General features: G+C 47.7%; 10 protein-coding genes across 10 annotated transcripts; 5 read left to right on the top strand and 5 right to left on the bottom strand.

Moving 5' to 3' along the window:
- Positions 1 to 583: 583 nt before the first annotated feature.
- On the bottom strand, positions 584 to 1,576 carry PEX2_004490 (type 1 glutamine amidotransferase; the record flags this gene model as incomplete). The annotated part of the gene is made up of 1 exon (XM_016737726.1): positions 584 to 1,576. The coding sequence occupies one exon, from the start codon at positions 1,574 to 1,576 to the stop codon at positions 584 to 586; it is 993 nt and encodes a 330-aa protein (XP_016598782.1).
- Positions 1,577 to 2,328: 752 nt separating this feature from the next.
- On the top strand, positions 2,329 to 3,090 carry PEX2_004500 (uncharacterized protein; the record flags this gene model as incomplete). The annotated part of the gene is made up of 2 exons (XM_016737727.1): positions 2,329 to 2,988; positions 3,040 to 3,090. 2 exons carry the CDS (start codon positions 2,329 to 2,331, stop codon positions 3,088 to 3,090), a joined length of 711 nt encoding a protein of 236 aa, XP_016598783.1.
- A 125-nt stretch (positions 3,091 to 3,215) lies between these two features.
- On the bottom strand, positions 3,216 to 4,019 carry PEX2_004510 (uncharacterized protein; the record flags this gene model as incomplete). The annotated part of the gene is made up of 1 exon (XM_016737728.1): positions 3,216 to 4,019. The coding sequence occupies one exon, from the start codon at positions 4,017 to 4,019 to the stop codon at positions 3,216 to 3,218; it is 804 nt and encodes a 267-aa protein (XP_016598784.1).
- A 382-nt stretch (positions 4,020 to 4,401) lies between these two features.
- On the bottom strand, positions 4,402 to 5,765 carry PEX2_004520 (uncharacterized protein; the record flags this gene model as incomplete). Its single annotated transcript, XM_016737729.1, has 7 exons — positions 4,402 to 4,684; positions 4,729 to 4,759; positions 4,808 to 4,875; positions 4,927 to 5,066; positions 5,149 to 5,502; positions 5,565 to 5,683; positions 5,741 to 5,765. 7 exons carry the CDS (start codon positions 5,763 to 5,765, stop codon positions 4,402 to 4,404), a joined length of 1,020 nt encoding a protein of 339 aa, XP_016598785.1.
- Positions 5,766 to 6,623: 858 nt separating this feature from the next.
- On the top strand, positions 6,624 to 7,580 carry PEX2_004530 (uncharacterized protein; the record flags this gene model as incomplete). Its single annotated transcript, XM_016737730.1, has 1 exon — positions 6,624 to 7,580. The coding sequence occupies one exon, from the start codon at positions 6,624 to 6,626 to the stop codon at positions 7,578 to 7,580; it is 957 nt and encodes a 318-aa protein (XP_016598786.1).
- Positions 7,581 to 7,902: 322 nt separating this feature from the next.
- On the top strand, positions 7,903 to 8,278 carry PEX2_004540 (uncharacterized protein; the record flags this gene model as incomplete). The annotated part of the gene is made up of 2 exons (XM_016737731.1): positions 7,903 to 8,022; positions 8,081 to 8,278. 2 exons carry the CDS (start codon positions 7,903 to 7,905, stop codon positions 8,276 to 8,278), a joined length of 318 nt encoding a protein of 105 aa, XP_016598787.1.
- A 193-nt stretch (positions 8,279 to 8,471) lies between these two features.
- Positions 8,472 to 12,657, bottom strand: PEX2_004550 (ESCRT-0 subunit protein HSE1; the record flags this gene model as incomplete). Its single annotated transcript, XM_016737732.1, has 10 exons — positions 8,472 to 9,861; positions 10,187 to 10,820; positions 10,877 to 11,077; positions 11,131 to 11,766; positions 11,820 to 11,940; positions 11,999 to 12,097; positions 12,166 to 12,241; positions 12,318 to 12,352; positions 12,434 to 12,483; positions 12,618 to 12,657. 10 exons carry the CDS (start codon positions 12,655 to 12,657, stop codon positions 8,472 to 8,474), a joined length of 3,282 nt encoding a protein of 1,093 aa, XP_016598788.1.
- Positions 12,658 to 13,790: 1,133 nt separating this feature from the next.
- pakA (mitogen-activated protein kinase kinase kinase kinase STE20) lies at positions 13,791 to 16,449 on the bottom strand (the record flags this gene model as incomplete). The annotated part of the gene is made up of 4 exons (XM_016737733.1): positions 13,791 to 13,895; positions 13,957 to 14,291; positions 14,339 to 14,438; positions 14,503 to 16,449. The coding sequence occupies 4 exons, from the start codon at positions 16,447 to 16,449 to the stop codon at positions 13,791 to 13,793; spliced, it is 2,487 nt and encodes an 828-aa protein (XP_016598789.1).
- A 3,370-nt stretch (positions 16,450 to 19,819) lies between these two features.
- PEX2_004570 (uncharacterized protein) lies at positions 19,820 to 21,085 on the top strand (the record flags this gene model as incomplete). The annotated part of the gene is made up of 2 exons (XM_016737734.1): positions 19,820 to 20,216; positions 20,271 to 21,085. 2 exons carry the CDS (start codon positions 19,820 to 19,822, stop codon positions 21,083 to 21,085), a joined length of 1,212 nt encoding a protein of 403 aa, XP_016598790.1.
- Positions 21,086 to 22,945: 1,860 nt separating this feature from the next.
- On the top strand, positions 22,946 to 24,052 carry PEX2_004580 (Glycoside hydrolase, family 43; the record flags this gene model as incomplete). The annotated part of the gene is made up of 3 exons (XM_016737735.1): positions 22,946 to 23,206; positions 23,272 to 23,742; positions 23,807 to 24,052. 3 exons carry the CDS (start codon positions 22,946 to 22,948, stop codon positions 24,050 to 24,052), a joined length of 978 nt encoding a protein of 325 aa, XP_016598791.1.
- Positions 24,053 to 24,143: the final 91 nt, after the last annotated feature.

Here is a 24,143-nt window from a genome sequence, read left to right on the forward strand (position 1 = left end):
CAGATTGACGCCCCAGTGTCTCATCTGGTGCTACTGGAGAAGGCAATGAAGACACTGGACCCCCTGCAGACTGGGCGCTGAGCTGCTCTTCATAGGTTCGGACTTTTTCCAAGAGATGTTTCACTTGGCTGGTTGATAGTCAGCAAGAGTGTCCAGAGCCTACGACGCGCATAAACCTACGCTTCAGAAAACCGCCTGCGACCGGAATGACCAAAATTGCATTCCCAATTGTGTTTGACACAAGCGCGACAAGGCTTATCACCGGAACATTTTACTTTGCGTCTTCGACATGTTTCACATCTGTCCAGCTGTTATCATACATGACTCACCGCAGCCGGAGATGCAGACGATGCATTGCATACTTACGCGTTGGTAGATCGTGGATTGGAGCCTGCCATGGTTGTAAATACACCGCGTACGGCTAATATTGATATTGATTTGATAGTCACGTTTCGGTCACAGGTGTGAAAGCGTCGGACTGTATGGATCGGGTGTTCACCCGAGGCTGCGGGGACATCGGCATGGACCTCCGAAGGCCCCGCAATCGAAGAGAATCAAACATTTTCAAGGTTGGATAATGCAATCAGCATGAGAATGAATTGGTATCTGCGCTCGAATCCGAGTCTTCTCCCGCGAAAAACAAAAGGACTGCCTCCGCCGCGACCTTAGAGTCGTCCTTATCCTCGCCGCCAAGCACCACGGAGCGCCGGATGTTTTCTAGATGCGAGGCAAGCAAATCTGCAGGCCAGTTAAATTGATCGGCAAATTTATGACAGAGCTCAGCAGTGGCGAACGCATCGAATTCAAAATGTCCTTGTAATGTGAGAACGTGTCCGGGCTTGTAGAGGCCCTGGATTGGACATTTCAGGCTGCTTCCGACATGGAGCCATGGCTCAGGCAATATCGTCCCCTTTACCCCGGAAACTGGTGTGTCTTCTGGGGAGGATATCACTGCATCGCCATGGATGAGCTGGATATGAAATGGCTGTTCTGGAGTAAAGCGAGCTAGAGGTGGGAAGTTGGAGACAAAAGCAGGGTTCAAGATGATAGGCTGCATGCCAATCTCATGGCCATCGGATGACGCCTCGACGGATATCTTAAATGAAGATCCTTGGGACGTGTAACTTTTGTCGCTTTCAAGGAGGGCCTGGCCTATAAGTTGATGTCCAAAACAAGACCCGAAAATTTTGACCATAGGATAGTCGGCATACACTTTCTCAATAAAGGATTTTAAGGCTGGAATCCAGTGCAACTTGTCGTATACTGCGGCTGCTGCTCCAGTGACCAGAATCGCGTCAACAGGGCCTGGGAAGCCAGGGGATTCATTTTCCGTCGGCGACCAAGGGCTGACCCGTAAGGACTTCAGATGTGGGAAAGACCCGCCGACAACGTCGAATGCAGTGATGTGGACATTTAGAGCTCTTCTGTGCTGGTGGTATTGGCTTGCATTGATGCGATTTGCGGCGGCAGTGAGAAGAACATTGAATTGTGAGCTGTACAATCCTCGTTTCGCGTAGACAGGGTAGCAAGGAATGTCGGTGTCCAGGACAGCAATATGTATAGGATGGATAGACATGGTGATCAGATAGCCTGGAAATTAAAGAAGAGGGAGGGAGAATGTACAGATTGAACAAACGAACGGCTTTCCATTTGTGTCATTTTGTCGGATGAGATCCGAAACACTCGGGACAAATGGCCGACAGATCTATCGAAAGCATATTGGTATTTCGGCCAAAGCTCTTTATAGTAGCAGCACCTTCTAAAATACTTTAAGTAGAGTTAACACGCATTTGGATCTGGGGGAATTTCGACTACGACGACGGTAGGTTACTTCAATTGATCTATATTCTCCTTGCGCGGCTTTAAAAGAGTACGATAAGCAACTCAAGACTACAAAGAAGCGAGTCTCAAGTACTTCAAGTCTATCATTTTGAGGGAATTTCACATCATTTGTCTGTATTTGAAGAATTACGGAATAATCCCTCAATAGACGAGGTGGGCTAACATCTTCTATGAGAGTTGGCCCCGGAACTAAGCTTCATTGGCATCCACTTGGCCGCTAACCCCGAGACATCCTAATGACACTAGAATTAAAAGACCAATTATTATGAAGCAATTCGGGAGCTAAGGTAAGAGATGGACGATGTAGAGTGCGCGAATTAAACTAGCGTTCAAGCACCCCTGGAAGTCATCGGGCGTTGGCGCCCCGTCCACAGCCAACACGCCCTGGAACAAAATACTAGAGTAAAGCGTGTAACACTCTAGCAATAAAAGGCCACCACATCGCACCAAAAAAAGCTCGTAAAACGCTGTTACTCATACGGAATCATGTCTGGAGCCGCATACACCAATGCGCGAATGAACCGAGGGATCACACCCAAAAGCTCTGCACCACGCTATGCCTTGAAAGCACCAGAGCGACAAGTCGCCTTTCGACTAGAACACATCGCGACGGAGAAAACAATGCTACTCCTCAAGCCGCATGGCGATCCCCAGTCTGATCATGCGTACAAGATCTCGGACGAAGAGGGCTCTCCCGTGTTCACAGCGACTGGTCGAAAATACAATGATCGCTCGTGTCGTGAACTCCGTGACTCATCTGGTTTACCGTTATTCGATATCCACACGAAGCCATTTTCAAATCCTTTGGGTTGGGTTGTTACCTTGCCCGGGAGCAAAATCAGCGACGCGACAATAGCGAAGGCGATGCCGAAGTTGGCTTGGAATAGCATCAACTTAATCTTCTCTTTTAGGAATGGCGCGGCCGAAGAAAGAAAAAGTGAGGAAGATAAGCAACTCACGTTGACAATTAAGAAACATGGAGAGGCGCTGGCATTCTTTGATATTGTGGATGGGGACAGGAGGATTGCTGAATTGCGCGAGAGTATCATCCACAACGAGAAGTTGGTTTTGAGGAAAATGAAGCGCGGAGGAGACCATCGCCCTGCCTTGGACATAATCGTGAGCCCTGGTGTGGATATTTCACTAGTAAGATGAGCCCTCGGCTTTACCTGAGAGATATCTGCTAATTCATAGTAGGTGACGGTAATTGCGGTCATTGTATCTGACTGGTTCTTCAGATCGGGTTAATCAGGTGGCAGAAGATAGTTGATTTCATACAGATGCGAGCGGCTTGATTATAGATCTGATAAATTAGTGTTGAGATACTGCTAGTTCTATAACCCATCCCCAGCTCTCCGCAGACGCAAAATGAATCAACAGTTAAAGACCGGCTTGTCCAACCACGTACTAATCTTGGCTAAAGCAGAAACATCATGCTCCTTTTTCGATGTATTGTGGTCCTTGATTTCTCCATCAATCCACCCTCGAGTCCCTCGAACATGCTTCAAATACGTTCCAATAGGCTGACACCCGCCAAAATCAATCAAAACAGGCATGCCCTCTTCACTCACCATAATGTTGTGGGGAGTCAGGTTGTTGTGAGCTAATCCATGTTTATGAAGGTGAAGGAGAGAGGATTCAAGGGCGGGAATGAAAGACAATTTCTCAATTGTCCCAACTCGGTTCTTGAGATAAGTGTACAGATCATGTGGATGTTTGTCGATGACAAGTCCGATAAAGTACCCACGGAGAACCCAACAGCCGTGATAGCGGATTATATTCGGGTGTGGGTGCTGGGACAGCGACTCTAGGATCTCAGCTTCTGCTAGCAAGGATGCCGAGAGTTGGGACAATGCATTGTGCTCCTTCATCACTTTGTACATTTGTGGATCTGGTCGCTTGATATAGAAATCTTCGATGAGCGTCGCTGGGGCTTGTATCAACTCGATCCCCAGAACCGGCCACTGTGTGAATATTTCTTCATCGGGAACACTCTTGAGGTTGTTGGTGACCTGGTCAAAAGTAATCTCAGCTTTGGGGGTTTCAAGCATGCCGTAATAGAAACTTTCGTTGCTATCGAACAATGCGAAAGATGTTTGTTGGATTTCCCTTGTCTTATTATCGTATTTCTCCCATACTTTAGTGAGGTCATCCCAGCTAGTTATTTGTGGTGCCATGATGACAATAAGTGCGTATATTGCAAGGAGAGTTGATTCAAATGATCGATATTGAATAGAACTGGAAATTCGGCTGGGGAGTATGTGACGTGAAGCGTGAAGTCAACCTGCCTCTACTGTCTAATGGAGCAGACAGAAAGATTACCAAGAAGTGAACAAAGAAAGAAGAGAAGTGAGATCTCAAAGAGGGGAATAGCCAATACCCAGTGAGGCCTGAGGCCACTAATCGAGAATCCTTGCATCTCTACAAACGCGCTTATGAACGTGACCTCATAGGAAGAGAAACCGTTTTCATTCTCACTATAGGCTGTTCTCATACTTTGACTAGATTAAGTGGGCAGACCCCCTTTATATGAATTCCATTTGTGGTATACCTCAGCCATCACGGATGATGTGCATTGCCCACAGCCACCGAGTAAGATTGGGTTATCGTGATGTGGTAGTAATTATCCCCAGTTAGCGAATCCTTGCTTAGAATGGCAGCATTGTCGCTCGTGGAGTCGTCATGTCTGGGACCAGTCCGCCCATGCGAGACTTGAATCTTTGCAGCATAGCTGTGGTGCATTTCGTACGAAGAATCCAAATGTTTCTTGGGAAGAAGTCTCTTGTACAACGGACGCAGGATAGGAGCCGACGCGGCAATATTGAGAAGAACGGCCTCGGTCCTGAGATGTTAGCGGCGTTACGAGTAGTCGGGGATAATTCTTACAAAACCCATGTGAATAGAGCAACCGTATTGTCTAGGAATCATGTTAGGGTGGTCTACAACTGGTGCGGCAGTTACTCACAGGTATAGTCCCCTCTGTTGGCTAGAGCTGCTAGTTTGACGATCTTTAAAATGACAGCAATAAATGCACTGACAAGTTAGTTGTGGGCACCTTAATGGAATTTAAAAAGAGACACAGACAGAATACTTAATCCCAAGAGGACTGCCACTCCAACCTTCCTTCGAGTATTCATCTGCAAATTCCGGATCATGTACGCGGGGAAGAACGTCAAAAAAAGGTCTGTCACGGCGTTGAACGCTGAATGTGCATAGCCTAAGTACTATACAAGCCAAATATTAGCACAACCTTAGTTGATGGATTCGTCTTCTTCTTCTTCTTCTTCTTCTTCTTCTTCTTCTTACAGTTTGCACATTTGGATTCCAGCAGCTTCCTGATCCCGCCCCCTCATCCCAAAGAAGCACCACATTGGTGCACTGTGCGTATAGGCAAACAACAATGACAACATTAGTCACTAACTGTGCAGTAAATAGGGTCCACAGACCCCCGCGTAGCCTTGGTGTTATACCGAAGAGGTTGATAAGGGTGGTGATTGTCGATAAACGACCAAAGGTGGAGCCTAAGACCCCAAATGTCTGTCCAATTGCGTTATATTTGAGAGCCTGGATACGGTCATGTTGAGATAGAAGGGCCTGGTGCTGACCCCAGCCGTAGTGATACTGGACGGTGATTATTGATGAAAAGGTAAGAACGATGCTCTGTTTCGTCAGTATTGAATACAACAAGAAATATAATGTAGGGACTGAACCGTTGATATTACCAGCAGAGCATCACTCAGTCCAAGTTGACGGGTGATCTGTGCTTGGGTGTATAGACGCGCGGTGGTAATGACCATAGCGATGGCTGAGAGTGCCCAGCATACTCCGAGTGCCGCTCCCCCTAGTAGCAGTCAGGTCAGTCATGATCAATTCGATGTTTGCGTTTAATGTGATTCACCGATATTGTCGTTGTCAGAAGACATGGCCCCATCAGTTGGATAGAGTGGTAGATCCTGCAGCGAGAACCAACATGGAATCAATGAGATAAGAACATTTCTGTCAACAGTCCTGTCAGGTACAAGCAAGCAATTTACAGGGTATTGCCTCTAGCAGGGATTCAGCACCTGCTTACCCAATGCATGCAGTTGCTCAAGCCATTCTGTCCAAAAGGGCCAGAAGAAATCCAAGGGCTTGTACAACACACTCCGTATATATTTCCCAATTGTCATTGACGGTTTCCTTGCCCAGTTATGATTCACTAAACATACACTTATCCAGAATCAATGGCTAGATCGAACGAACCCCCATCCTTAGTACTCACCTGTCCCATATTCCCCCCCCCCCCNTAAATTCATCGGGGTTCATCGATTTCCGTAAATACGTGTATACCCTTGAAATTAATACCAGCTAAGTGTCAAAGGAGAAGAATAAAACCATTCATATTAGGTGGCTGATATTGCCACGTACGGCAATATATTTTAGTAAAAAAGCTAGCCCAGGGTTATGATCCTTCATTAAAAGATTCCATGGCCTATACCTTTCCAAGCCTAGCCAATCGTCAAGAGTATCTAATACCTATCATTTATATTACAAATATTCGTAAGCATTTATAACAATAGGCTAGGAGTTTGACTAACTGCTTTTCGCTAGCTATCCCGATGGGTTATTACCGACATGTAGCAGCTTGCTATGTTGTATGCTTTAGCATAACTAATTTATTGCACATCCACGAGTGGCCATGATGACCTGTTAGCTTTAGCGATACTCCTATCCCGTCCACCCGCGGTGCATATATGTATCCCCTAAACCTTCCCCTTCAAGACACACCCCAGCTCCCAAAAATGACTCGTCTTCTCTCTTTGGCCATGACCACGGTCTCCCTGTTGTCTACTACATTTGCTCTTCACCCCGTGGATGTTAATGTTCTTTACAACTTCGGCAATGGCACCTGGGCCGAGAACCTCGCGGTACGCGCCAATGGCCACATTCTTGTCTCACGCCTGGATACCCCTGAAGTTCTCCAGCTTGATCCAACGGGTGCCAGTGAGCCCATTGTAGTTGCTTCCTGGGACTCGACAACCTACAAGGGTTGTCTCGGCGTGTCCGAGACGAGTCGCGATATGTTCTACGTGGTAACCTCCGGCTTTGTCGACGATAATTTTGTGCTCACGTCAGGGGTTAACAGCATCTGGGAAATCGACATGAGGAAATTCGCCGTCTCTAAGAAGACAGGCGAGGTGACTTCTAAAGCAATTGTCTCCAAGCTAGTCGATATTCCCACTTCGGACTTTCTGAATGGCGCTACCACTCTATCCAAGACCTCGATTCTTGTTGCCGATGTTTACAATGGCTGGGTTTATCACGTTGATACCCAAACGGGGGCTTACAATGTTGCCATCAACGATGAAAAGATGAAGTTCGACGTTGTCCCAAATCCAGCCGTCAATCTCGGAGTCAATGGCATCAAGATCAAGCATGGATATCTTTACTGGACCAATACGGCTGCCGGCACTTTGAACCGTATTCGCATCACGAATCAAGGCGCTGCAGTTGGTAAATCTGAAGTTGTCGTCAGCAATGTTCCCAAGGCCGATGATTTCATATTCAAGAAGAACGGCGTTGCCTTCATCGCGCAGAACCAAATGGATGAACTCAGTGTCCTCTACCCCAGATCGTCTGCTGCCCAGCTTATCGCCGGTAGCAACACATCGACCATTCTAGCGGGTGTGTCGGCTGGTGCTTTCGGTAGGCTGCGAAATGACGAGCATATTCTTTACCTCACTACTAGCGGAGGTTAGCTTCATTCCATTCTCCATTTTATACGATTTCAACTGACATTTTGATAGCCGAGGCCTTACCTATCAATGGCTCAGTGACAGTCCCTGCGACTCTTTCTTGGATTGATACTACAAATTTTTGATATCCATCGGTGTAATAAAATGTAGTATAATATCAGATGAGTGTGCCGTTGGTATTTGAACCTGGGCAAACAAATCCCATAACTCTCCTCTTCTATCATTTGTAGTCCTTCTATCTCCATATCCTCTCTCTCAGAGTCACGAATAACCACTGCCTACAATCACTTCACACACAAATAGAATCATCTCTCGACCCTCGGCCATGACTCCGACCAATATGCCCCAGCTCAAGAAGGCCCTTGGCAAGCGGGGACGGGCTCCAGTGAGCTTTGATAAAAACCACGAGTTCCTACTACGCTGTATTACTCAGTCAGCTGTTCGAGTTAGTCATATTTAACCCCCATTCCTAAGCTTCCTAGCGTTTGCTCATCGTATTACAGATTGACTACGCTGCCGTTGCCGAGTGTGAGGGAATCTCGGTGAAACAGGCCCAATGGCGGTTTTATAGGCTCAAGACGCAAATAAGTAGCCAGGAAAATGCTACTGATGATGCAGACACAGAGGCCAAGAAGCAGGGTCGGGGACAGAAGGACAACAAGGATAACAAGGATGGAAGCGATGCTAAGCAGAACAACTAACGTCTGTCTCACGGGTCTTCGTCTTATCTCCGCTCTCCTTAGCTATTTTGTTTTCGTTCTCATCATGTCCTAATGGGAAGGTTGAACCTGATTCGTGCACAATCCAGGATCGACTGCCAACGGGGGACCATGTCACTAACCTGGGATTCGGTGTTCAAATGTCTATCATTAAATCTACTCGATAAATGCACATCTATTCATCTTCCACTTTCTTCGAGGCCTCAGCATCCACCCATAAGCCACCAAGCCTCTCCTCGACACTAGGCCTCAGAAACGGACCCTTGTGACCAGAAGGAAAATAATTTGTCCCAACGTGAACCACAAATGGCTCATTTATAAGACCTGATTCCGTCAGCCGCTCTTGATCCCAGAAGACATAGCCCTGGTTCCGCAAATCGAACATAGCGGGAGCGTCGGGCTTGACAAAGCCGTGGAAGCTGGTACCCCATTTCCAGCCTAGGTTGCAACTGCCAACTTCATCCCGGGAAATGGAAACCAGTTTACCCCTAAGGACAATGTCTTTCTGTTTCTCGTCACACGATTCGATGTCTAGTCCACCCTGGAAAAAGAAGTCATTGACGGTGTTCTTCTGCGACTCCACGTATGACTCTAGCATGGCGTGTTTGAGGGCTGGCAGTTCCATGAGACTCAGACGTAGGAGGTATGGTAAACCACATGATATAAGAAATTTCACATGGTCCAAATGGTGGTTGTCTCGGTATGACTTTGTGAAGAAGGAAACGTCACCAGGATCTTGATCTTTAGTTGATATTGCATCTCCCGAAGCTTCTTCCTCGACGCCCGCGCCGACAGAGCCAGTGAGGGAATACGAAGCCATGAAACCATCCTCGACTCTTTCGCAGAGCGATCTAATGAACTGAGCGAGAAATTGTCGTACGCTGATGATCTCTTCGAATTCATAGAGGGTGAATTGCGAGACGAAGCTCAAAACAATCTGAGAGAAATTTAGAGCCGCGCTTTTGTCGGTGAGGAGGTGTAAGACACGCTGGAATCTCGCATAGATTTCGCATCGATAGAACGCCCGTTGAAGACGGGCGTGTTCAGTAGATGATAGATTTGCTCTTGGGTGGACGGTTGTCGTTTGGAACTGTGTCGGTTTTTCATGGTGCGAGATCAAATTGCCCAGTGACCACTGACAATAGCTATCGATCAAGCGTTCAATATTGACATGGAGAGAAAACAACGTATCGAGGTTCGCATTATCCACGCTAAACTGTTTGACATTCTGACGCCGACGAGTGCGGTCGGTGGCAAAGAGCGAAAAACATTCAGCCTTGACTTTGACAATTTTTTCGCCCGACTTGATAAGCTGGGGAATATTTTGGGCGTCCAGCGCGGTATAGACGTCCGCTCTACATGCCGGGTGGATGGCCTGACGGAGAGTATGTTTGAGAAGATGTTGTTTGTAGGCGGCGAAGGTGCGGTATAAGGTTGCCGAGGCTCTGGAAGCGGAAAGGAGATCAAGCGGGGATAAACATTCCAGAACGGTCAACAGAATTTCCGTAGACAGGGAATCTATCATGGTGTGAAGTCGAAGATTAAGCTTCTCCTTTTCGTCATGGCTAGTTGGTCCACTTTTTAGATGTTTCTCATTGGTTTGTCATTTTCCTTATTAGGAAATGTATCACAGAAAAGACATCGATAAAGCATTATAGTACTGACCTACGGAAACTTGAAGATCAAAAGCTTATATGTACTAACATACCATTAACGACATATTTAAACCGCCGGCTACATACATGACAGAGAAAAACATCCAGCAAAGGAGGGGCAAAGAACCGAAGAATACTGCTTGCAATGTCACACTACGAACCCAAACATTAAACACAGTCAAGGCATTTATTCCTATTAACCGAATGAGGGTCTTCGTGACTAAGTATCAATTACCGATAAAAAGAAGCTGGATTCGAGCCAGCTCCACCCTGTGGAGGCTGGTACGCCTGGTACTCGCCCGTGCTTGCGGCCGGTGGTGCCGGGTTGTAGGAGGTATACTGTGGCTGCTGCGCTGCCCCAGGTACCGGCGGAGGCTGGTGCGATGGAGGGGGTTGATGGGAACCGGGAGAGTCGGGATACGGAGCTTGTTGCTGTTGTTGCTGTTGCTGGAACTGATGCGGGATTTGGGGCACACTGGAGGCAGGCGGGATCTGAGCTGTCTCTTCAGCGGGGTATACCGAGGGCGAGTAGTCTTGCTGCTGCTGCTGCTGCTGCTGCTGCTGCTGTTGGAATTGCGGGTGGGCAGCAGGCGGAGCTTGAGCAGTTGGGGGATACGGCATGCGCTGGCCAGGAGCAGGGTGATCGACAGGTGAATCGTAGACAGAGGTGCTCAGTTCTTGGGGATGATCGTATGTAGATTGCGGACGGTGGCTAACAGGTTGGTAGGGGTCGGCGTGGGGTGGCTGCTGTGACGGGCCGGCCTGGGCCTGGAGACGAGGATCAGGGGAGTGAGAGGCTGGGCGGTATGGCATGGCCTGCTCGCTGGCGGGGTATGGTGCGTATGCATTCGCCTGGGTTGGCGGGGTGTCTGGGCAAGTCAACTTAGAACTGGGAGGTGGTGGGTAATTTCTAGAGTCTACTAACCTTGAGGCCGGGGAGTGTAGTATCGGGGATCTGCCTGAGGAGCAGAGGGGTACCCGGCAGGCGCAGCACTAGGATAACCGTACTGTGGCTGGGCAGGTCGTCCATATTGAGGCTGTGCCGGGTGGCCTAGCGATGCCTCAAGGAGGGACTCGTAATCGCGACGAGCTTTGATGAACTTTTCATTGAGCTGGGTGAATTCATCTAGACATGTGTAAGCGAAACATCCATGGCAAAACAAACGAGTGGCTGCTTACCTTTCTTCTGCGAATATTTCCCAATCAATTCGATGAGCTTTGGACGAATCGCAAGCGTAGCTTGATAGAGTGTAGTAATCTCTTCGTTTTCTTGAACATTGAGGTCTGTATTACGGGTGCTCAGTAGAGTCAGAAGCTTCTCGACACTCTTGATCTGCCCAAAGACGTCCGCTTCCATTTGAGCCTCCCGCTGCAGCTCATCGACAGTGGGATCTGGGAGTTTCTCCACATAGTTGAGAGGGAAAATGCCGGTTTGTCCTCTCAGGGAGCCCTTCCACCAATCCTTGTAGACAGACTCCAGAACTGCAATAGTATCGCCTTTGCGGAATTGAAGCTCTCCTGGCTCAGACGGTTGGAAGTCGAACAATGCTCTCACGCGCGACACGGTAGCTACTGATGTACCTGAGAGAGCAGGTTGAGTCTCGGTGGGCTCCTCTTGATTTGTGGGAGCCGATGCCGATGCAACAGCAGCAGACGAAGCCTGGGCTCGAGGTGCTGCCGCGGCAGCAGCCGCCGGGGTTGCTTTATCCTTAATAGACAGGGCTAGGGCCATCTGCAATTCCTCTTCTTCCATCTGACGATCAACATCGGTGATCTCACGCTTTCCAGGTTTCGACGGTGGCTGCAGATTCGGGTCTAGAATATTATGAGTCGAGCCCGGATATTCACGAGGTAGAACAGATACTTACTCGTTGTTTTTAATTTCATGTATGCCTGTTCCATGATGCCAAAATCCGGGTTGGATGCGAACATCTCAGTCCATTCTTCCATGCGCTCCAGAATTTTAGACTTAACTTGTTGATGCGTATTCTAGACAAATATATTAATATTTACCATTTAAGGAAACGAAGGGTTGGGATATGCTTACACGATCGTTCGCCAAGCGTAGTAGCGCATCAGTAAAGCTTCTCGAAGCTAACTCGCGATGGATCTTCAACCCGCAGTTTTGCGACAACGAATTTCCAAGCTAAAAAACAGTCAGCTATAACCAAGAGAATTTTCGCGCTTGAGGAAGCACAGTATCCGGCCACAAACCTCCAATGTATAGAGCTGGACGTTGGCATTTCGGTGAGCCAGTCTTTTGATCATCGCAGCCACGGCCTCTTTCGCACTGTATCACGGCACAAATCAGCAACGGGTCGTTTGGTGAATTTAGACAAGCCTGAAATTCCAAGCTAGCCACGTACCCTGATTCCTCTGAGCCAACTTTGTCACAGACATCCTAAACCACAAAAGTCGAATCAGTTGTGTCCCAAGGCCGTGGTGATTCCGGCGATTCATTATAGTCTCATGCACAACGCACCAGAATAAATTCCCAGTTCTCGGAGGTCAGATTCTCGTCCGTCGCCTTAGCTATACAGAAGCAAATATTGTCAGTAAACACATCGCACAAGCAGGTTCAAGGTGCCCCCAAGCTTTTCCCTCCAAGCTAGCCAGCTCCCGGGGTGCATGGTGTATTTGATGCAGCAGAAAATGGTGCAACTTACCGACGGCATCGTCAAATTGGTTCTGCTGCGCGCGAAACATCGCGAACGTACGTCCTCTAACCTTCGCAGGTAATCACCGGGTGGTATGTTGTATGTGGATTATCGGAGAAGTTGGGCAGCACTGCTCAGCTTCTGACAAGCGGCTGGTCTTGTTTTCAGGTCGCAGAAGTCCAGCGACAGATTCCAATTAGACTTGGGTATCCAAGACCACACTCTCTTTCAAACACTGGTTGTGTAGCTTGTAGCGATGGTCCTCCAGCACCGATTGCGGGGAGTCGACGACAGCAAAAGATGCGGCTAGGCTGCGGGTTGATGCAGGCGGTGTGAATATCACAGGGACAGGGCTTTGGCGAGGAACGGTATAGCAAGCGACTGGTATTGCAGCGCTGGGTATCTGTTAATCAGGTCCTTGGGGATGATCAGTTGACAGTGTTGGGGCTACCTATTGTGTACGGGCGGAACTGTCACCTGAGTCAGCATATGACGACGTTTGGGAGACCCGTATTCGTACTCCGCACATAGAATGGCTAAGGGATCAAAATTGAACTAATTTTTCTTAAGTACTCCGTACATTATGTCTGCCTGGGAATTGAGCTTCTACAACATAATTTTTCATTCTTTTCCTCCTTGTGTCAATTTCTTTTTTTGGTCCACGCTAGTTAGGACTTCGCCCTACCTACGGAGTACTGTGTAGGCTACTCCGTTTCTTCTTCCCACATCTGCTTATCGGTTGTGGCTGAATACAGCTCCACTATGTTAGGCACACATACGGAGTACTTCCTAACGTGATGTAGCATAAAAATTTCGAATTTCGAAGCTCATTAGCTGCTTGTATTCATCATGAACTAACGAAAATAAATTGGGCAAATACAACTACAAGAAATTACATGGACATCAAATTCAATACAGAGACAGTGAGCGGCAAAGCAGATATCACAGGCAACATGCTCATGGAATGGAGTCATTTTCATCGAAAATCGATGTAAGAGGTGAATAAAGAAGTAAACTGGGTACATAAAAGGATTCCAACAACGGACTGTAGTGCACGTCGGGATCTAGAAGAAACATTGGGAGTGACGGGGTATCTGAGCAAGACGTCAAGAGATATCAAGTACGACGAAATAAAACCGAAACATAGGAAATAAAAAAAGCGGTCATTCATCAGCATCATCTTCAAGCGCCTCCTTTTTGGGCTTTTTCTTGGGCGCGGCTGAGACGAGCAGCCTTGACGAGGGGGGCGAGATGCGATAGTGGTGCGCAGAGAGACATGAATGGGTGCTAAAGGGCAAAATGTCAGTTATCGCTATGAAAACCATGGGAAATAGGAACGAGTGAATACCTTCAGTAAGTCATGGGCCGACGCCCGCTTCTCCGGGTCAACCTTCAGGGCAAAGTGAAGGAATTCGCGGAAGATCGGGGATAGATTGTGCTCATCTTTAATGGTGGGTGTTCCATTTGTAGCAATCAGATAGAGTGCTCGCAACGGGGACTCTGTCAGGTACGGTGGCTCGCCCTCGATCATCTCGATGGCCATGATGCCTAAACTCCAAATGTCGACCTTGCGGCCATACTCTTTGCGAGTAACAACTTCGGGAGCCATCCAGTACGGGGTACCAACCATGGTGTTCCGCTTGTTCTGCGAATCATTGATTTGAGCACAGAAACCGAAATCGGCTGGAGATTGTTAGCATGATTTCGACACAACACAGGGTGGAACTTACTCAGCTTGATGTTACCATCCATTGCCAGTAGGATATTGTCGGATTTGATATCTCGATGAATGACACCCTTGGAATGCAAATGCTGGAGACCGCCCAGAGTCTAGTCGAAATAGTTAGCATCTCGTCGTCTTATATTGCGACGGAATCAATCATTCTGTACTCACCTCTCGGCAAACAGCTGCGATCTGTCCCTCGCTCATAATGTTGAAGGTAACCACGTCTGTCAGACTGCCACCTTCCATGTACTCCATCACAACCCAAAGATCCAGGCCATGTAAGAAGCTCTCTAAGAAATTCACGATGTTCTTGTGCTTGCTATCTTTCATGACCAAGATCTCGTTGATGATTAAGTCCTTCTTAGGTTGCAGGTCTAGATTCATCTGTTTGATGGCAACACAGTTGTTGTGGGGATGCTCATACGCTGTGTATACACCACCCGAAGCACCTTGGCCGATTTTGTTGAAGTTGTAGTAGATTTGCGTGGGGTCACCAGGATGACAGATCGACATCAAGCGCGCCCGAATATCCAAGGAGCTGCTCTGTCGCTGCTGGCGCTGTCTAGGTCTAGCAGCGGGTGGAGCACGCGTACTGGGTGACGCCCCAGACGAAAGATCTGGTGCTGGAGCAGTAGTTGACGTGGATATGGCCGGCGGCTGCTGTGCTTGCTGGCGTTGGGTACGATTCCGTTCCAAAGTTTGCTGGGCCGCGGCCATGACCTGCTCCTGTTGCCGCTGGTATTGTGTTGGGGATGCGATGACATTGGGAACGTTCGGGATGCTGGGGATGCTGGGGGCAGGGGTACCATTTCGGGAGCTGGAGCGACTACGGTGTGGCGATGCCGGTAATGGCTCAGATTCTGGGATAGTCGGAGTGCCAAACGTAGGAGCATAATTATCCTGGGGAGCTCGCTGTGGGACTCCGTACGAATTTGAGACCGGGGGTTGAGGAGGAGGGCGGGAGGGAGTCATCCCAGTGGGCGGTTTTGGGGGAGCACGATGGGGCACCATACCGCCCACTGGAGGAGACATGACCGGCGGCGGACCTGCCGGAGGCCCGCGAGGGATTGGCGGGGGCGATCGCGGATTTTCAAAGCTGCTTTCGTGATTTTGCGGAAATCGTGGACTTCCCGGTGGCGATGTTTGTTCTCTTGGGCTGGTGGCTTGGGAAGCTTGAGCAGCTTGAGCAGCTTGCGCATTGTCGAACTTATGCCATACTTCATCATCGCTGTCGCCACGGGTGTTCTTTTCGTAGAATCGCATGATATCCATCATAGTTTGCGGGTGCTCCTCCTGTTCCTTCTTCGAGATACCGTTCTCCTGGAGTAGTCGCTGCCATTCTTTGGGAAGACCAGTGAATTGGCCGGTCTGATTGTCGTAGCCGACGTGGGTGACATGAACCGGATTCTCTGGAGCTGAAATTTTCATATTGCGACCGGGGGTACCGAGCATACTATCCACGAATCTTGAGAAGCTGGCCTTTTTGCTCTGTCTCGTTCGGGGAGCGGCCGGGGGATTGCCATCGTCGGAATATCGTTTCGCGGCGTTGTTGGGAGGCCTTTCGGTCTCGCGATGGGCGAAGGGATCCATTCGTTGCGTTAGAGTGGTGAAGCTAGCTGACTGGCGGAGTGAGTGGCGTCCGCGAGTATCGGGGCTGGTGTGGGCAGAACGAAGTCCGGGCTTTTGCTGGGAGTGAGGATCAGTCTCGGCGCTATTCTCATCCAATGCACTAAGCATGCCCCGCGTTTCGTAAGGGGCGTTCAATTCATCCGAGCTCTGCTCGTTGTAGGAAAAACGGTTGGAGCTGCGGGTGCGAGACCGGGAGGTCAAATTGGAGAAGAAGCCACTTGATTCGTCGTTGGAAGGCGAGGGACCGCCACTGTTCTGATCCAGAGACGACGAGGAAGAACCTGGGAATTGGGCGTTGGATCGTGATCGATTATGCTCGCGGCTGCCGCTGGGAGAGGAACGTGGATAGACTGGAGCGGAGGGGGTGCGTTTCAACGATGTGGTGCTCTGATGAGTCCGAAGAATGCGCGAACTGAAGCTAGGGGCTTCTTTGTGAAGTTTGCTAGATGCTCGGCGGAATTTCAATGGGAAATTGTCCTGATTCATGGTGGGCAGATTTCTGTCTCTACACGAGACAGATTGAAATTGGGCCGAGGAGGGGTCAGATGCAGGAGGTTTTTTTTTATTATTTTTTTTGGACCAACCAAGTTCACGACCTGAGGGGAATTATGGCCGCGGAGAATAACCGGGTCCCCGAAGGTTCTTGAAGATGGATGGAATGGAAGATTGGAAGGAAATATGGAGAAGAGAGGAGGTTGATGTTTAGCACGTGGAGTCTTGGGAAAAGGAGTCGGGTGGCTGGGGGGCGGTTTGACAGGTTTATGGGAACTTTGAACGGGTTTTGTATAGACACAAAGTATAGGAAATGAATAACATGAATAACCTCAAAGTGGTTGAATATTATATAACAATATTATATTAAATATGTACTATATTGTACTATATTGTACTATAGAATCGAGTCAAAGACAATCGTGTATAAATTCCTCCTTATTTAGCCCTGTTATCCTAAGAATAGAACTAGTCTCAGACTTCTACCCCGTTTCATATTCCTCTTATCACAGTTAAACGGCTTCTACGAAGTATACGAGATCCACTATCTTTAAAAAAACTTCACTAAATTCCACTTGTTTTCTGCTATAGTTCAAAGACATTCTTCTCCCAATTATAAAATCTCAAGCAAACAGCCCATAAATACTTCTCAACTCCGTTCAGGCCCCTTTTTGCCCCTGGCAGGTAGCCGAACACGTCCCAAAAAGGTTAAACCGGACAGGGTTGGACGGGTCAAGTGTGACGAAAGCAAGCCAACATCACTCGGCACATTGAAATTCTTGGGCGTTGGGCATTGGGCAGTTAATTTAAACCCTTGAGCCTTAGTAAAATATGTTGTAGTCGCACAGATCCCTCCTGAATTATGGCCATTCTAACCGATTTGCTGAACCGCGGGCTTCGGGGCATTTTTCTTCCACATGCGCCACCGTTGGTCGCCTTCGATATATCTTCTCTCGCCGTTTGCCACTCAAATCTTCCAGGCAAACAGTATAAATTTTGATTGGAGTCTGTTTACACTGTTTCTACCATGCTACGCCATTTCCTCATTTAATTTTTGACTCGGATCGGTATATAGCACTTTCTGTGATATGGCTTTGGCCATTTACACCCCATATTAACAGTAGTGAGAACGGATGAGACGTGGTCCGGGCTCTAAGGGCCTGTTTCGACTGGTCAACTTCCATTCAAAGATTGAGCATTGTCTGAACTTCCTCTTCGCCTCACTGTCGTTGGCCCAGTCAAGCGGGGCCCAAGATTTGGCCAGAAACTGAACCGTGCAACAATTAATATTCCCAAATGTTAGGCGATCTCATAAATTTCATGGAACTTTCTACGCATTCGTATCTCACTTTAATGGGTTAGCCTCAATATCTACCCTTGGCGATACAATCAAAGATCCACAGTATTTGGGAAGAGAGAAGAGAAAAAGGGGCAAATCGGCCGAAAGTCGGAGGCTATAGTTGCCTGAATTATCAGGCGTGTTTAAAGCAAGACGAGACATCAAACGTGACCTCAACACATTCGACTCCAAGACCACAGAAATGAGCCTATTTTCAAACGTTTCATTTCCATTGTAGAACTTGGAAGTCAAGTAGATGTGTTAACATCACTTGAAGAAGTTTCTTTGAAACTTGAATATGCTTGAACATAACTAGCCCCTGAATAACAAGGCCAGGTTAAGAAGGATATCTTGCCTACCGCTTTATATGTTGATTTGAGCTCTAGAAATCCGCTCTATACACTTGATGCTAGGTTTTCTTTCTCTAGCAATGCATTTGAAGTGATCAAATTTCGGCCATTGTTGAAAGCCTGGCGTGTCTCTGCAATTCCAGGTGAGTATTCTTGATGGTATCTAGGTTCACAGGGTAATGCATATGCTGGCTATGGTGACGGCGTGAACTTAGTGCCATATGTAATCACCTGTCCATGTCGGAAATATTCTTATTAATGATAGGGCTTCTATCTTCTCATTTGGTAGCGGTGATCGTATTTTCGTCCTCAACGAGAACAAGCTTTGCTCAACGCAGTTGAAGCTTGCCTGAGCAAGGTTCAAGATATGTTAAATTGGGAATACCTGATGACATACAGATGTTTACACTTCAGGTGCAATATCCATCGGAAGTTCTTGATGCTATTACAGGACTAAGGTGCAAAGTGCAACCATATTCTTCACTTATCTAGTTTGTCTGGACGATTCCATTTCGCATCTTCCCTTATCCTCTCATATCCTAGTAATCCTGTCTTCACTTACTTGTGGCCAAAGGTCTATTCGTTGTTCAATGATCTGGGTGTGCTAAATACTCAGTACAAATGCGGCTATATCTTTGTGGTGCACGAATACATCGAAGGCTTTACCATGACCAGCAGAATGCAAAACTTTAGGATAATAAAGCTTCCACTAGAACTATTTCGATATGATGAGAGCAGTCTTTGCAAACAGTTACAAGTTTCCAGATCTTCGAACAAAACAGGACGGAAAGCTATGGCAAGAAGGCTCCCCTCGGGTATATGGTCATTTGTTTACCAGTTCCATCCACATTTGGTCTCCATGGATGGCTTGATAATACTTCAGCGAGGATATGTCTCAGGCCGTGTCTATATGCAGTAAGTTAATTGATCTTTATATTCAAGCTACCATCACCTAGGCATTATCCAACCCACAAGCTTTCGGGGTTGGTAATTGTATCACAGATATCCTGTTTAAGAATCGATATAGCTGGCATTTACTCCAAACCAGGTTGGTTTCTTATATCTAATCTTCGTATAAGGGAATATAAAATGAAATTCTGTAAACATGGTCGTTAAATTTAACCTGATTGACAAAGAGTCTCCTCAAATGTAGGGAAATCATCAATGTATGGGGATTGCTCACATGGCAACCACTTCTAACCGTGTGAGCTTTCTTTTTGTTTACCTCCCATACTCTTCTCTCATACTCTTCCGCACTTTTCTCCTTCGCCTTGCTTCACATCAGCTCTCCTTTCATCTACACTAACACGGCTTAGTTAGGCAACTCATGTGCTTGAGCTCTGTCCCTTCGTAGATGGTAGAGGTCTCCTCGTCTCCTTCTATTGTTGTCACCTTTTCAACCCATTTTCCTGCACTCCCACTCATTTTTATCCAAACTCCAACAATTCTCTCAGCGACACCTAAAGTGTCGACTTGTCTCTTTAGGAAGTTCGTCTCGTCCCAAGTCTCTTGTCCATCTTGTCACACTTCTCCTGCAACTCTCCAGTCCTCTTGTTGTCACTTACACAAGGCTGCTGTCTTCACTTGTCTGTTCGTTTCAATTCCAGCTTCACTTAATCACATTTCTTAACTCTCACATTTCTGCAGGTGCTTTCCTTTCTCAGAACACCGCATTATGGTGGAAAACACCGTATCTTCTCTTGCTGTTATTGCACCAGAGGATGCGACAGTCAGCTATTTGTTGTCTCGAGTCTTATCTGGTAGCAAAATATGCAAGGCAGCGGAACTTGCTGCATTCCTTCCTCAGTGGCTTAGCGACGTCAAAGAGAAGAAGCCAGTTTCTCCGGATATTCCAGAGCTATTAGCTCATCTTCTTCTCCCATTTGGCACACCTGCCATCCTGGGTCAAATCGAGAGGCTCCAAGTTCCCGACTCTTTAACCAATAGGCAGAGGTGGATGGTGAAGCTCATTATCCTCATGGATAACAAAGCACATGAAAGGCTGTTGCAGAAGTTGGAATCTATCCCAGATCAACAGATATCATTTGAAGATCTCTGTGATCAAGAGAACGGTAAAGATACTGTTTAATCCAAGCTTCGCTAAACGATACTGACATGACAGAAAGCTCAAGAAGACAATACGGATGATTACCTCGTCGTTGACCCCAACCGAAGCCTACAATTTGACTATGACATGCGGGATGTGATGACTCGGGGCGACAAAGACGCAATGAGAAAGCATACCGACGTCTTTTACGTGACTGGCTCCGTTGCCTGGACCGTCCGATCTCCTTACTGGAATGTCGCCTTGGCCACCGATGGTGAAGGTAACCGAATTCTCTCAGATGATGTCTTGGATAAAGTTCTTCCGAAATGGAGACAAATTCTCACTGGGGAGACGATCCCGACCCCGAAATATGGTGTTGTCGATTCTTTTCGTTCATGGCTAGCTAGTGAAGAGAAAAAGGCCACTGACCTCGGCAAATCTTGGCCCAACCGCCATGTCAATGCTGTATATTCGGTCTCGAAGCCCAAGTTCGTAAGCCCCAGGACTCCAGAACCATATTCTCGCCTTCGCAGCATGAATGCGAGCCATCTCTCCCCGCTTGGATCCACCCCAAATGTCACCGACAGTGAGCAAACTGAATTGCTCCGAGAGATACTCACGGAAATCAAAGAATTGAAGAACATAATCAGCCAAGATATCGAAAGGAAGCAACAGGTCGAGGTTACGGAAGATCAAATGCAGGAATATTGGCAACAGGGCTACCCTCCCATTCCTCAGGAAATGCAGCCAAACTATTTCGTGCCGCAACAGGGTTCATTTGACGGTGCTCAATATCCTTTCCCCCAACCCGAGTCAGATTGGCAGCGCTGGAACCCACAGTATCAAGACCCGACTAGCATGTCAGGCCCGGGAACTGATTCAACTCGGCTCTGAGCCTCCCCATAATCAAGGTAGGGGCGGCATCCATGTACGATTTGTTGGGGGGTCTTTGACCCAAATACTGAAATACAGAGAGGTTTGAGCTGAGAGTGAAGAACGGGTGATATGTGGGTGGGCAGCTATGGCTGGATTTTGTGTTTAACATTGAGGATTGCAGCTGCTCCTCACAGGATCATCCTAGTGTCATGGAGTATCAGAAGGACACGTCTGTTAGATTTTTCCAATTGAACTCATTTTCACTCTATCATAGGTCGTATGCTAACATTTGTATATAAGATCTCTAAACATCTAGCATAGTTTCTGGTTCACCTTGACAGCAATGTGTGAGAATGTGCCAAACCTCGATGGGTATGAGAGGGAAAGAAAAGAAAAATAAAACAACAGTAAAAAAACAAGAGACATTTCCCCTACACCCGCTGCTTGTCCTCGTGCTCTGCCCCGGCAGTGTGATGCTGATCTATCAGACTTTACTCCAGGAGGCTCTCACAACCCGCCCCGAATTACCCCAGTCTGGCCCCAGATCACCAGCCCCCGCCTCGCTTTGACACCGATTGCCAATATAGCGGTATGTTCAACCACTATAGATTGAGACTCGGCCCAGTTGGATGTTCTTGGCACGAGTATGATTACTTGAGAGAAACACTGTTCCGTACTGAAATTAGAAACAATGTATCTATATCAGGTGTTGGGCGCAAAACGAGGCCCAAGAGACTCAAGAGCACGGTTGTCTGATAGGGAAAATTATAGCGTAAATGACGTGTTATATCGGAGAATTTGTTTTCGTTGTGCAGATTGAATCGGCCATTTTCTTAGGCCAAATCAAGTGAATATGTCTTTAGCACTTGATGTGATTCACTGTCAACATGGCGAAACGAGTCCTAACCCCCGCTTCTGATGAGAGTTGATCATCTGCACAGACTTTGGCGAATGCGCATGACACGCACTCTTTTCTTTAGCTTCTTTTCAATCTCAAATACTAGTTGAATTAGTGTCGGACCTCACGCACAGGGCCTCGCAGATGATTGGTTTGATATCGTCCGCAATCGGTCCACATGGGCGCAGATCATCCACACGGCGTAAACAAGAGTCAAGCCACGCAAGTTAGTGGAACATGATGTATTCTACGGTTTTCTTGGAGATAACGAGAATAGAGGATGGAATTAAAATTGCAAAGTCGACTTGACCACTCAAGGAGAATAGAATTCACTAGTGTCAAGGTAGATGCCCACTCCCTTGCTGATGAGAATGTGGAACCAGCATGCACTTGCAGCGAACAACACATCTTCTATCCCGTTCCTGATGCCGAGACTGCTGCCGAGGCCTTTAGCTTCTAGGTTTCTAGGTCAGATGGTTATCGGTGTAGCTCATGTGGGGGAGATTTGCAGAGGATTTAATCGAGTGAAGCTAAACACAATTTATGTTAAATGCGCCTTGCACAATGGGAGACATCACAAAATGAAATAAGATTGCCGATGCAGTGCAGAATAGTCCGTAGATGTATACACTATGCACCATTGTACCTCTTTGTTTATACAGGAATCACTTGTTTTTCTAATCCAAGGATCCACAGGAGCAGGACTCCTTGGGACTCGGTAGTGAGCTCATCCCTTTCGGGGCCGACTCCAGTTAGACCGGACTCAATACTTACATGCGCCTTACATCGCCCAGATACGATGTACAGGGGTTGATAGCCGATGATTGGATCAGCTGTTTATATACGAAATGGTCATACTTCGGGGGCCCAACCCAGGGGAGCTGCTCATGGCATAGACCAAATCAACATAAATGAGACGTAATTCCTCCTTCCCAGAATGTTTACAATTCACAGTCTGATTCTCCTTCTGTCTATACATCATGTTTGGTCTTGTTCCGCTTCTCTTTACTGCACTTGTCAGCGCATACCCTAACCGGGGTCCTTGCACAGGCGACTGCTGGGCCCATGACCCTGCCATGATCCAGCGTGTGTCTGATGGGAAATACTATCGCTTTTCGACAGGCACTGGTGTTAGCACTCATAGCTCACCTTCAGTAAAGGGTCCATGGACGGACCTTGGCTCGGCGTTGCCAGATGGGTCTAAGATTACCCTTGACGGTGTGGACAGCAAGAATATCTGGGTAAGAACCTGAAAACCGCCAGCAAGCAATATAAAATCCAAAAGCTAATGTACTCTACCATATAGGCCCCTGATGTTCACTACCAGAACGATCAGTACTATATGTACTACGTCCTGTCAAAGATCGGCACCCAGAACTCACAGATCGGTGTAGCAACATCCAAGACCATGGAGCCTGGTAGCTGGACAGACCACGGCTCTGTTGGTCTCCCTGCAAATGACAACTACAACCGTATCGATCCCGCCTGGATCACCATCGGCGGCAAGAACTATATGAACTTTGGCTCCTTCTGGGGCGATATCTTCCAGGTTCAGATGGAGACTCCCCTGAAAGTTGGGGGCGCCACTCCCTACCAAATCTCCTGGAATGCTACGCTTAACCACCGCGAAGAGGGATCGTATGAGTTCAAGTACGGCGACTACTACTACCTCCTCTACTCCGCTGGTATTGCGGGCGGTTACACAAAGACATTCCCTGCTGAGGGTGCCGAGTACCACATTCGTGTTTGCCGATCCACGACCGGTCTTGGTGACTTTGTATGTTTACCAATCTTCTTACCCATTCGCAAAGTCACCCACTCTAACATTTTTAATCCTACAGGTTGACGCCGACGGAAAGTCCTGCAAGGAGACCGGTGGCACCATGCTCCTCTCCAGCCACGGCCAGGTGTTTGGACCCGGTGGCCCTGGTGTCGTCAATGACAAGGACCTTGGTGTGGTTATGTACTACCACTACTACCCACTTGCTACCAAGCAGAGCACCACGGAACCCAACAACGCGAACTACAGATACGCGTGGAACGTACTTGGCTGGGAGAATGGCTGGCCTTTCGTGAAGGCCACTTAATTCACATATTTCTCGTGGCGGGCCCGCGAGGCCGATACATATTCTCTTACATTCTTTTCCTTCTTCTTGTCAATGGTTGGTTGGGCTCTAC

Source organism: Penicillium expansum (genome assembly GCF_000769745.1).
Source record: "Penicillium expansum strain MD-8 chromosome Unknown contig8, whole genome shotgun sequence".
NCBI classification, from domain to species: domain Eukaryota; kingdom Fungi; phylum Ascomycota; class Eurotiomycetes; order Eurotiales; family Aspergillaceae; genus Penicillium; species Penicillium expansum.